The 11,361-nt window shown below is 59.1% G+C and overlaps 1 protein-coding gene across 1 annotated transcript; it reads right to left on the reverse strand.

Moving 5' to 3' along the window:
- Positions 1-531: 531 nt before the first annotated feature.
- Chchd4 (coiled-coil-helix-coiled-coil-helix domain containing 4) lies at positions 532-11,221 on the reverse strand. Its single transcript, XM_077106191.1, has 3 exons — positions 10,998-11,221; positions 4,145-4,243; positions 532-1,593 (listed from the first exon to the last, which is right to left on the reverse strand). The coding sequence occupies exons 1-3, from the start codon at positions 11,017-11,019 to the stop codon at positions 1,289-1,291; spliced, it is 426 nt and encodes a 141-aa protein (XP_076962306.1). The 5' UTR covers positions 11,020-11,221; the 3' UTR covers positions 532-1,288.
- Between the last annotated feature and the right edge of the window lie 140 nt (positions 11,222-11,361).

Below are 11,361 nucleotides of genomic sequence, written 5' to 3' on the forward strand. Positions count from 1 at the left end.
GATGGTTTGGGACTTCTGTTCGAAGCACTGGTGAAGGCAAGGCCCAAGTGGCAAAGAACTGAGGCCTCTGGCCATCAGCCAGTGGGGAACACAGACCCTCGATCTAATGACCTACAAAGACAACCCACTGAATCCTACTCCCACAATCCCTTGGGTGATTCTGAAAGGCCTGGCGAGCCGGAGTCACCCACAAGGATGACCACTTCATCTGACCCGGCCAGGGAGGCCAGGAAGTCCAGGAGGCCAGGGAGGCCGGGGAGGCCAAGGAGGCCGGGAGGCCGGGGAGGCCAGGGTCTTCGGTTTCCTCTTCCCCGATGGGAGAGAGCCTCACCCCCGTCAGGGGCTACTGCAATGTCTGCAGGAAGACCAGGAGCTGGCTTTGAACTCACGGTAGAAAATTTTTAACAGACTCAACCCGGTTTGTCGGGATCTTTAAAAGAGAAGTTTCAACTGCAATTTTCCAAAATTCCCATTTCCTTATATCCAAAGTATGCCCAACTTGTGAAAATAAGAGACACGCTCAGACGCAGGTCGGAATCACATTTCCTTTAATTGAGCACTCCATTCACACCACGTCCTCTCTTGGCCACAGTTAGGTCCCGAGCTGTCAAGAAGACCGCAGCGGACCAGAGTGAGAGCCAGTGTGAGCAGGCCCGGCCAGGGCTCCGGACAGCACAACCAGCAAATGCTGGGAACCCAACGATCCAAGTCTGCGCCTTCTAACTGTGGGAAACCCGGAGCTCAATGCAAACACAGGAACCAAAATTCATAGGAATGAAGTCCCTCCTCACACACCCAAAGGCAAGACGGTTTGAGAGATCCAGCCCTGACCATCTGGCCTCTTGGGGACAGCCCCACACCCACATTTTTATACAGTTTTTTTGGTTTTTATTTCATTTCCCAAAGAGGAGTAAGAGCTACTAACAGGGACAGGATGGATCAGATCACATCAGCTCACTCACAGGAACATTCCGGGGTGGTGACCTGGGGTTGCTGAAGAGGTTCAGCACAGTGTGTGACAGTGGTAAAGCTCAGGGCAACCTGACAGAGAAGTCAGAGGGGCGGCCACCCTCGGGGACGGCCGTGTGTGGGACGCACCTACCTGGGACCCCATGGTGTCAGGGGGCCAGGTCACCCCGGTCATCGACAGGAGTCATTCTGTACATTACAGTGCACACAGCAGGACAGGAAAGACACTTTCTGAGGGTGGGTGACTCAAAGGCTCTCTGCAGAAGGTCCACGTCACTCTGCAGACGAAAAGCTAGAACCCAGGGTCTCAGGGCCTGCATTAGCTGGAGTCCACCCCATCTTTGGTCACAGTGGCCTCGGGGGGAGCCGCTGGCTCTCCGTGTTGCGCAGCCTTCTTCTCCTCCTCCTCTTCCTCCTCGTCCTCCTGGGGATAGAGGTCCGGGTACTTCTGCATGCATTCCTGCATGGCCCGGAACTGGTCCACACAGTCTGACCCCTTGATGTCCTCTGTGCTATAGTGGAAGCAGGAAAAGGCCGATTTGAACTGTTCCCCACAGGGGCCGCTGGCCATGCCCCCCAGGCACGGGCAGTTCCAGTTAATGTCTCCGTTTGGCAGTATCAAGCCTGCAACAGGAAGACGGCAGGAAGACGTGAGAGGTCCTTAGGGTCTCAGAAAGTGCCAAGTCAGCCACCCCCCAGGCCTGGCAGGCGCTCCCCTGGGCACCTACCTTTGGATCTGGAGCAAGTTCAAATGCCTAGCACGAGTCCAGAGTTCCCTGGCTCAGCTGGACAGAGTGGCCGTGGATCCCTCTCCACGGAAAACGCTCATCTCTATTCTAAAACACCTTCCTGCGCAGGAGGCCACGCTCCAACAATTACATATTGCAAACTGTTTCATCCAAAGCAGTGAGCACTTGGGTGGTGAATGAGGTCACTGGAAGGGCGCGGTGGTGCACACCTGCCATCCCAGCAACTGGGGAGGCTGAGGCAGGAGGATCACAAGGTTGAGGCCAGCCTCCGCAACTTAGTGGGGCCCTGAGCGATTTAGCAAGACCCTGTCTCAAAGTAACAGGAGCTGGGGACGTGGCTCCGTGGCAGAGCACCCCCTGGTGCTGATACTGAGGACTGAACCCAGAGGCACTCAACAACTAGGCTACCTCCCCAGCCCTTTTGAAATTTTATTTTGAGACCCTACGTGGCCCAGGCTCGCTTCAACCTTGGGACCTTCCAGCCTCAGGCTCCGAGTCCTGGGATGACAGGCCCGCATCGCCGTGCCCCTAACTTAGCTCACCTGTGGCATCTTTTCTTGTCTCTGAACCTTGCTGACATCTGAACAGTACTTCCTGGTTTCTAAAGACACTTTCAAAATGATGGCCTCATTTCCGGCTCTGTGGTGGACAGAGGATGGCCATGCTCACAGAAGCTGCTCCCCCGAGTCTTCTACGGACAGCACTCTTCAAGAGCCTCTAAAACGCCACCGAGATTCCAAGGGACCCTTCACTCCAGGACATGTCCCAGCTGTGCCCTGGTGTCTGGGGTCCGCGGCTGAACCCCCCTCTTAATCCTCACCTGGGAAGCTTCACGGATGAGTGGACCTGTTACTGTTCCTCGTTCATAAAGTGGGGTGACGATGGGCGCACCCCAAACCCACAAAAGCAAAGCCAGCCCTTGTGCACTGAGCCACGCCTGGTGACCACGGGGTCCTCTGGGGGTCTCCTGCAGCGCCCTGCCTACGCCACCTGACACCATTTCTGGGTTTCATGGGATCCAAGTCAGGACTGCGGCCAGAGCCCCAGCGTGACCCCCATCTCCCCGCTTTTCCCCACCTCTCCCCACTTCTCCGGGACCTGGGGGCTGAACAGGTACAAATGCTGCCCCCTGGAGGCTCAGTCTGGTAAGACACCTGCGCCCAGTCCCTGAGAGCGAGCTTGGTGACATTAAGGATCACAGCCAGGCCTGCAGACACTCCTGCTGTTAGGGGGGCGGAGCAGGACAGGGCAGGGGCTCACAGCTGGGGTACATGTTTAAACCCCCCCAGGAGAGCCCAACAAAGCCTGGCCGGTGGCCTCCCGAGTCTTCATGGATCAACAAAATCTGCTCAACTCGTTTGGAACTAAAGGCAGAGACAGCACTGGAGGTGACGGAGCTCCGACTCAAGATACCCCTGTGGCTGTCCTCCCCCCTCAGGACACGGACACTTTGCGTGAGAACTGTTCCTGCCACATACACATCCTGAGCTTTAATCTGGGAAACGGAGTTTCCCGCTCACCACTATCTACACTTGCGACAGCATCTGAATACCTCCCACCAGGACCCCCCACTCCAGGGTCAGCTGCCAGCTCTTGGGTCCTATTTGTCACCAGTTCACACCACAAGTCCTGTTAGTGCTCAGCGTGAATGTCAGAAGGAGTTTGGGCTTTTTATTGTTGCTATTTTTAGAAGTGGGTTTTGGTGGGCCAACTGGGCACTACTGACTCGTCCAACACCCAGAGCCTTGGAGTGGACCCAGCTGGCACCTGCCTGTCATCCCCGCAGCTGGGGAGGCTGAGGCAGGAGGATAGCAAGTTGGAGGCCAGCCTCAGCAATGGCAAGGCATTAAGCAGCTCAGTGAGACCCTGTCTCTAAATAAAATACAAAATAGGGCTGGGGACGGGGCTCAGGGGTCAAGTGCCCCTGAGTTCAATTCCTGGTACCAAATTAAAAAAAAGAGTGACATCCTAGGCCCAGTCATCACGGTCAACGGCTCTGACAGGTGAGCTGAATCCTGCTGCTGGAAGCTGCCCGTCTGTAAGTGATCCTTCCACGCCAGGTGCTTGCTGGAGCACTTCACAGGGGGACAGAGGGGACTGCAGCAGCCTCACAGGACGATTCCCACAACTGCTTGCTGATAAGGTTGGCAGAGTGCAATGTGGTCACTTGACAGAGTACACAGATCCCTGTCACTTCTCCCTACCTGCAACTGCTGGATGTCCACCCCTGAAACGTCATCCATCGGCCACCTAGGCCAGAGCCAAACCCCAGGAGGGCAGAGGCAGGACGCGCTGCCTGCAAAGCCGACCCGGGGCCCAGACGGCACCTCCACCCCAGCCTCGGCTCCGACCAGGTGGGAAAGGAAGTGTCCGCTGAGCTTCACCCCCGGAGGCGCCTGTGGGTGGCCGAAGTACCCGTCACTCACCGTGTTCCTCGTATGGATCATTGGGGTCATCGGCCACCAACTCTGCGTTGCTGGGAGTTTCATGGTCTTCTTTGGTCACAAATATGATGCGATCTTTCCCTGGTGTTTGGACACAAGAGGAGGAAAATGTCTCACTCAAGAGCAGCGACTCCACTGGGTGCCCCAAACAGCCACTCAGAACCCCGCCGGGGGGACCTTCAACCTGGAGCGCATCACCCACTCTGGGGAAGATCCAGCAGCCACTCGAACCAAGACCAGGAGCGCGACACAATCCCACTGGGAGACACAGCCCACCTCGCAAAGCCAGGGGACACAGGCTCCAAACCCAGGCAGATGTGACAGCGCGAGTCTCCAACTGTGCCAACAGCAAACAGCACAAGAGGGAGCGCAGCCCAGGACCCCCAGGAACCCAGGCAGGACAGCGCCCGTGAACTCCAGGACTCCGCCCAGTGTTGGGGACAGGAGGGATCCGGAGGGCTGGTGTGTTTGACGTCAGTGGCCAGCACAGGAGCCAGGCTTCAACCCTCGTTCAGGGTCAGAGTCCCGGCCTGGCTCTGATGCCGGGGTCCCCAGGCCTCCAGCCAAGCCAGGGCCACACGGTGAGCTCCTCCTAACGGAGGGCGGTGACCACAGAGAGGGGCAGGGACGCACCAGACAGAGACGGAGACAGCCAGCCTTCAGTGACCGTGACACAGCACAGCGTCATCAGCACCCGACCCGATGAGGACAGGAGAAATCCCAGGCCCGGAGGGCGGTGACGGCTCCAGATAAGCAGGGGACACCCAGCTCCCTGCTGCGCCAACAGCACCCCACCCTCCCCAAACCTCTAGCCACTGGTGACCCCAGCAGGGACGGCAGCCATTTCCCCTGTGCATGGGAGCGCCTTGTCCCCAGCGCTGCCTGGTGGGTCATCCATTGTCCCGCGGTCCCCGAGGGCAGGCCGGCTTGGTCCATTTCTGGTCCTGGGCGTCAGCTGGTCTGTCCACCCACCCCACCCTGAGGGGGACAGCAGCACCTTGTCCCGCCCTGGTCTTGCTTGTCTTGGAGGACAGGAGGCCTCTTCAGGTGGGCTGGCTGGACCTGGCCAGGCCGAGATGGCTGCCAGTGAGGCCGGACGACCTCCAGCTTTATTATAATACATGAACACCCCTGTTAACCTGGGCCCCCTCACTCCTTTAGCCGTGTATCTGTAACCTCCTCCCACAGGGTGCTACCACATTGGAGGGTTTACTTCCCACTTCTCCTACTTCACCAAGAATAAAAGTCTCCTTTGGCTGGAGCAGTGCGCACACCTGTCATCCCAGCAGCTTGGGAGGCTGAGGCAGGAGGATCGTGAGTTCCAAGCCAGCCTCAACAACAGCAAGGCCCTAAGCAACTCAGGGAGACCCTGTCTCTAAATAAAGCACAACATAGGGCTGGGGAGTCAAGGGCCCCTGAGTTCAATCCCTGGTACCAAAAGAAAAAAAAGTCCCCTTTGCTCCCCAACTGGAGCTCAGTCTTCTTACTGGTTCCCCAGTTCTGAAAGAGAACCCTGCTTTCAGGCTTAAAGACTGTACAACTTTATGGGGCTGACCTGAGGCTCTGGGTCTCCTGCCCAGGCTCCCAGGGCTGGGAGCTCCAAAGTCCAGCAGATCCTGCCCAGGCACGGTCCCCTCCCCCAGCAAGCCCAGTCCTGAGGGCTGACTGTGGCCTGGCACCACTGGGCACTGCCTGCCCGGGCTAGGAAGCCCAGCCCCTGCCGAGAATGCAGTGAAAAGCTTGCTGAGTGAACAAGGAGGATCCTTCTAGAAACTTCCAGAAAAAGTACAAGGCCAAATTTTGCAGCCCTACTGACTAACTACCCACCAGATCCCAGGACAGCTGGGCTGAGGGGACCCTCAGCTGGGGCCATAGGAGGTACATAGTGCTTTAAAAGCCTTCTCCAGGCTGGCGCAGCGGTGCTCACTGTCAACCCAGCTGCTCGGGAGGCGGAGGCCAGGTGGAGGCCAGGTGGAGGCCAGGTGGAGGCCAGCCTGAGCAGCTCAGACCCCGTCATAAAACAGAATCAAATAAAAAAAAGTAGCTGGGGCCTCCTTCAGCCAGGCGTGGTGGCACAGGTCTGTGATCCCCGTGACTCAGGAACCTAAGGAAGGACAATCACAACTGGAGGCCAGCCTGAGCCACTTAGCAAGACACTGTCACAGAATAAATAGGGCCAGGGCGTAGCTCAGCAGGACAGCACCCGGGGTCAATCCCAGTGCAGGGCAGGGGAATGCGTCTTCAGGCTACGTCCAAAAGTGCCCCTGGACTGGGCCTGAGTAGGTCAGCCTCTGTGGGGACACAGGTCTGCCCAGCCTGCAGACAGGGGGCTCTCTGGAGGGTGAAAGCCAAAGTCTGAGTGATACCTGTATGAGGACATTTCAGGGGACACAAGGACAGCCCACTGTGCTCTCCTCCCCCACTCAACCTGCGCAGGGTCCCCAGGACCAGGTGAGCAGTGCCCGTGAGCCTCCCTGTGACACGGGCTGGGACCTGCACCCACCTGGGTTTTGCCCGCAGAGGCCGTCTGGGCCTCAACACCTCGTGTGTCCCTCTGTCCTGGGGCCCGGGGAGGATGTGCACCTGGCCAGGCCATGTCAGCTGCACAGGAGAGCGGGTGCACACTTCTCAGCTGGGCTGTGGCAATTTTGTTGACCGAGACCTGATGCAGAGGCCCAAAAGGTCCAAACGCGGTCACGTTCTGGAAGCATCTGTGGAGTCTGGTCTCCCCCAACAGAGCCGAGTCAAGCTGCCTGGCATGTCCGTGCTTCTCAGGGGACAGGGACACACAGCGGGTGAGGGCTCACCAGCCCAGCACAATGCACGGAGGACCCCATCCCTCCCCAGGGGCGAGGCTTCCTGCGCACCTGACACCCCCTCGCTCAGACTGTCGGGGCACAGCAGTGACAGCTGATCCCTACAGGCCTGCAGCGTATGCAGAGTGCTCCTCATCCAGGATGTCCCCTGTCCTTCTACCAACGGGGCAGATCACCTTCGCCCAGAGCTCAGCTAGCACGTGCCCAGGCCCAGGGACAGCGCTCGCCCAGCAGTGCCAGGCCCGAGGGGCAGCCTCAGCACCATCAAGAAGAGCAAAACTAAATGCTGCAAAGTCAGCGCCAACGACTCTTCAACGGACCTGCCTGAGGACGGAGCTAGAGTCACAGATGGTCACAGTCAGGTAGCCAGCCAGGCCAGGGCTCCCCGAGCTCTCCCGGCACCTCCCTGGAGAAATACAATATTCAAAGGCTCGAGTTCATTTCCAAGGTGAGACGACCACACCGAACCAAAGAGGGATCCGTGACTCCAGGACGTGGCTAAGCACGGGACACCCTGCGGCGCACAGTGACATCGGGACCCGAGCACCCGAGGGGTGCAGCGCCCATCAGCTCCAGCCCTGCCGGCCTCCTTGTCTCAGGAACATTCTGGGTCTCAGAGAACAGTGCCACCAGCAGTCCTGCCTCCTGGCCGCCCTCCCTCCCCAGCTCAGCGAGAATCAAGGGTTAGAGAGGGAGCGAAGGGCCCCTTGCCCTCACCAGAAATGCCACTCAGGGGACAATGGCATCAACTGGCAAGGACACAGGAGACCAGGAGAGTCCCGGGCAAACCAAAGGCCTCAGGAAAGTTCTGGAAGTGGGAGCCGTCCTCCCTCCACCCTGCGCCAATCCCCGAAGCCGAAATGCGCTGCCATTCAAGAAGGAGGCCCGGGGTGGGATCCCACCAGGGCAAGGTCCCCGAACAAGACCTCAGGGGAGGATGGCAGGGACAAGGCCTTCCAGAAAGAAATGTCCCAAGGCACCAGGTGGCTGGAAGAGGCCACAACCCTCATCTGCACACGGTCAGGACTCAAAGTGTTGACCAAGCCCCTGCCCAGCCTCTCACAGCACTGTCTCCACGTCAGCTACCAGGGTTTGTGACCGCCCTCACCTGGCAATGTGGTCACGCCGACCTTTTCCACGTGCCACCCAAGGACGCACAGACAGAGTTACTTTCTTCACTACCTGTGCCCAGTGGCTGGCACACCACAGGCGCTCAATAAATGTTTGTACACTGAACAGGAGAAGGCAGGTTCTGCGTTACCAGGAGTGGGCAGCCCAAGGCCAGGGAGCCCACGCTAGGTGGCCTTCAACGCCAAGCCGTGGCCTTCAATCTGAAGGCTGAGGAGCCTCCTTATAATTGTGCACAAGCAACGGCTCACTGAGGAAAGAGGGCAGGCACAGGTCATCGCACCAAGATCTGAGCGCGGTGGCACACGGGAGGTGGCACACACCTGTAACCCCCAGGGCTTGGAGGCTGAGTGTGAGGACGGCCTGAGCCTAGGCAACTCCATTGTAAAACTCCAGTGGGAAACCTGCAGGGTCCCCAGGCACCCACAGAGCCCCCTGTGTGGCCTCAGACAGTCACCTCCCCTCTGCTGATAAACAGGGTGAAGCCCTGGCGGGCTGTCCTGGCCTGGTAAGAGGGAAAGGCCAGAAGACCAGGGCGGAGACACCAGGCCAGGTGATCTGACCAGGGTGAATGATCTAATAGAAAACCCGGTGGGAGCTGGTAAGGACTGAAACGGGGGTCAAAAGCCCCCAAATTTAGTATGAACCATAGAAGCCAATGAGCAGCCGGAACAAGGATGCACGCAGCTGGAGGGCCCTGAGGACCTGACGTCCCATCACTTGTCATCAGCGGTCCTCTGCGTGATCCTCACCACTCTCAAACTCTACAGCCTCGTCTGGACCCTGGTGAGAGCTGCAACACCTCCCTAGGACCCCTCCCTCAACGGGTCGTCCACTCCGCGCCAGGAAAAGCCTGCCTTGGTCTGGACCTGGTCACTGAGGCCTGGGTGGGTGTGCATCTGCTGGACTTAAAGCCTAAGGCTGAGACTTCTGAACTCAGCATGCAGAGGAGCGGTCTGTCACCAGCCTGTCACGGTGAAGTGGGCTTTGCAGTGCTGGAATTGATCCAGAATTGCTGGCTGTGAATGCATTATGTCTATGGCAGTGCCCAGCATTAAGGAGGGCTGTTTTCCTGATTAAGGACCTGCAGAGTGAAACTGATTGGAGTAATTTGAGCAAATAAAGCATTGAAAGGGGCAGAAGCACGTGGCCATTCTTTATTTCTCCCCTCGATTGCACACATTGCAATTTTGCTGCCTCAAGACACTGAGGCAGGAGGATCGCGAGTTCCAAGCCAGCCTCAGCAACAGCTAGACCCTAAGCAGCTCAGGGAGACCCTGTCTCTAAATAAAACACAACATAGGGCTGAGGACGGGGCTCAGTGCTTGAGTGCCCCCGAGTTCAATTCCTGGTGTCCCCCACCCCTACCCCCCAAAAAAGATCTGAGCACCTATTATAAGGCGGTAGCTCTCAGGTTGGCGGGAGAAACACACACAAGACAAAAAATAAGGTAATTGCAGAAAATTTAGAATGTGAAAGTCACAAAGGGTCAAGGAAGGCCCCTGTTTCAATCCTTACCAGCTACCCCCGGATTTCTCCACGACATCATTTACCCTGGGGTCAGGTCACCCCATCTTCTGGTCTCCCCCGTGGGAGCTGATCTTACAGGACAAGGAGTCAGCAACAGGGGGTGGGAGGAAGGGGACAGAAGAGACTGGAGGGACACGCAGCAGGTGGGAAAGGAAGGCTTTAAGATAGGAAGGGGTTTAGATCATTTTCCTAAACCCCAGAATCAATGGATTTTTTAAGGGACAGAGAAACGGGTGTCTCAGGCACCCCCCAACCCCCTTCCCTGGCCCCCAGAATGTGCCTGGTGACCTCTGCGGAATGAATGAATGAAGCCCAGCCTCTCCACCTCCCGGGCTGGACTCAGGACTGGAGGAGGGGTTAGGTGGCAGCTCAGGTGACCACAGGCCTTACCAGAGAGGGGGCTTCTTCTGAGCCACCGGGTACAGGTGAAACCAGAGAGGAAGTGAGGGACCAGGGGACACTCCGAGGACCCTCCAAGGGATAGTTCCTCCCAACAGAGAGGTCCAAACCGCGCACCGGGTTGAACAATGCGGCTCTGGAACCAGATGGCCAGGTCTGGGACTCCTCCAGCTCTGTGGTTCTGCTCAAGCCACCTGTTTCACTTTTACTGCTCCATAAAATATGGACGGTCACCGCGCCTGAACTATCAAGGTCGCTGAGAGGTCAATGAGATCAGACGTACAAAACGTAAATGGCGCCTGGTATGCAGCTGGAGCTCAATAAATGCTCCCACTGGTGCCACTACCCCAGCCCTGCACGGTCTAGCCCTCGAGGCAACTTTCCAGGACAGTTTAAAAAAAAAAAAAAAAAGCGCCTGCGGCCCAGCGCAGTGGCAAGGCGGCTGGGGAGGCTGAGGCAGGAGGACCGCGAGTTGGAGGCCAGCCTCAGCAATTTTTTAGTGAGCAACTAAGCAGCTCGGGGAGACCCTGTCTCTAAATAAGACAGAAAAGGGGCTGGGGTCGGGGCCCAGGGGTGAGCACCCCCGGGTTCAGTCCCCGAACCGTACGAACGGGGCCACGTGGGTGCCCGCAGGGGCGGCCACCACGCGTCCCCGGCAGGTCCCGTCACCGGAAGCGACCGCCCCGCCGCCCGAGTGGGGACCTCCCACGTGCAGGCCCCTCTGGGGTCCGGGTTCGAGTTTCACCGTGACCTTGGGCCACCCCGGGTCCCCCTCGGGGCTCCATTTGGTCGACTTTACTCCGGGGTTGGACCACCCCGCCGCCCCGCCCGCCCCCGAGGGTCCCACGGAGGGCACGTGCGCGTCGCCTCGGTGGCCCGCGCCGGGGCCTGCGGGGACTGCGTGGCCCGCGCGTCGCCCCCGGGCCTCCCGGGCGGTCTCCGCGGCAGCGCGCCCTGCCTACCTTCCTGCCGGCAGTAGGCCATGGCGGCGGGCCTGGCGCCTCGGCCCCTCGCGAGCGGCGGCGGCGGCGGCGGCGGCTCCTGCCCCTTCACGCCGTGACCTCGCTCTCCTCGGGCAGGGCGGGCGGCTCTGAGGCCCGCGCGGACCCGCCCCCTCCAGGCCTGCCCGCCGCGCGCCTGCCTCCGCGCCTTCCCAGCCGCAGCCCGGCCGCCTCAGCCGGGAACTACACTTCCCGGCAGGCCGCGCTCCCCCTCGGCAGCGGGAACTACATTTCCCAGAAATCTTGCAGCGCGCAGGCGCACCGCTGAGGCACGGCGCGCGGGGCGAAAGTTTTGTGGCCAAAGCGCCTGACGCTGGACTACAGT

The sequence above is a fragment of the Callospermophilus lateralis genome, chromosome 20, assembly GCF_048772815.1.
Source record: "Callospermophilus lateralis isolate mCalLat2 chromosome 20, mCalLat2.hap1, whole genome shotgun sequence".
In the NCBI taxonomy this organism is placed as follows: Eukaryota; Metazoa; Chordata; class Mammalia; order Rodentia; family Sciuridae; genus Callospermophilus; species Callospermophilus lateralis.

Excerpts from the sequence above, each read along its gene's own strand:
- Chchd4 (XM_077106191.1), bottom strand. The coding sequence starts at position 11,019 with ATGGCCTACTGCCGGCAGGAAG. Across the intron at positions 4,244-10,997 it reads GGCCTACTGCCGGCAGGAAG|GGAAAGATCGCATCATATTT; the intron begins GTAGGCAGGGCG and ends TCCAAACACCAG. Across the intron at positions 1,594-4,144 it reads TGATCCATACGAGGAACACG|GCTTGATACTGCCAAACGGA; the intron begins GTGAGTGACGGG and ends TTCCTGTTGCAG.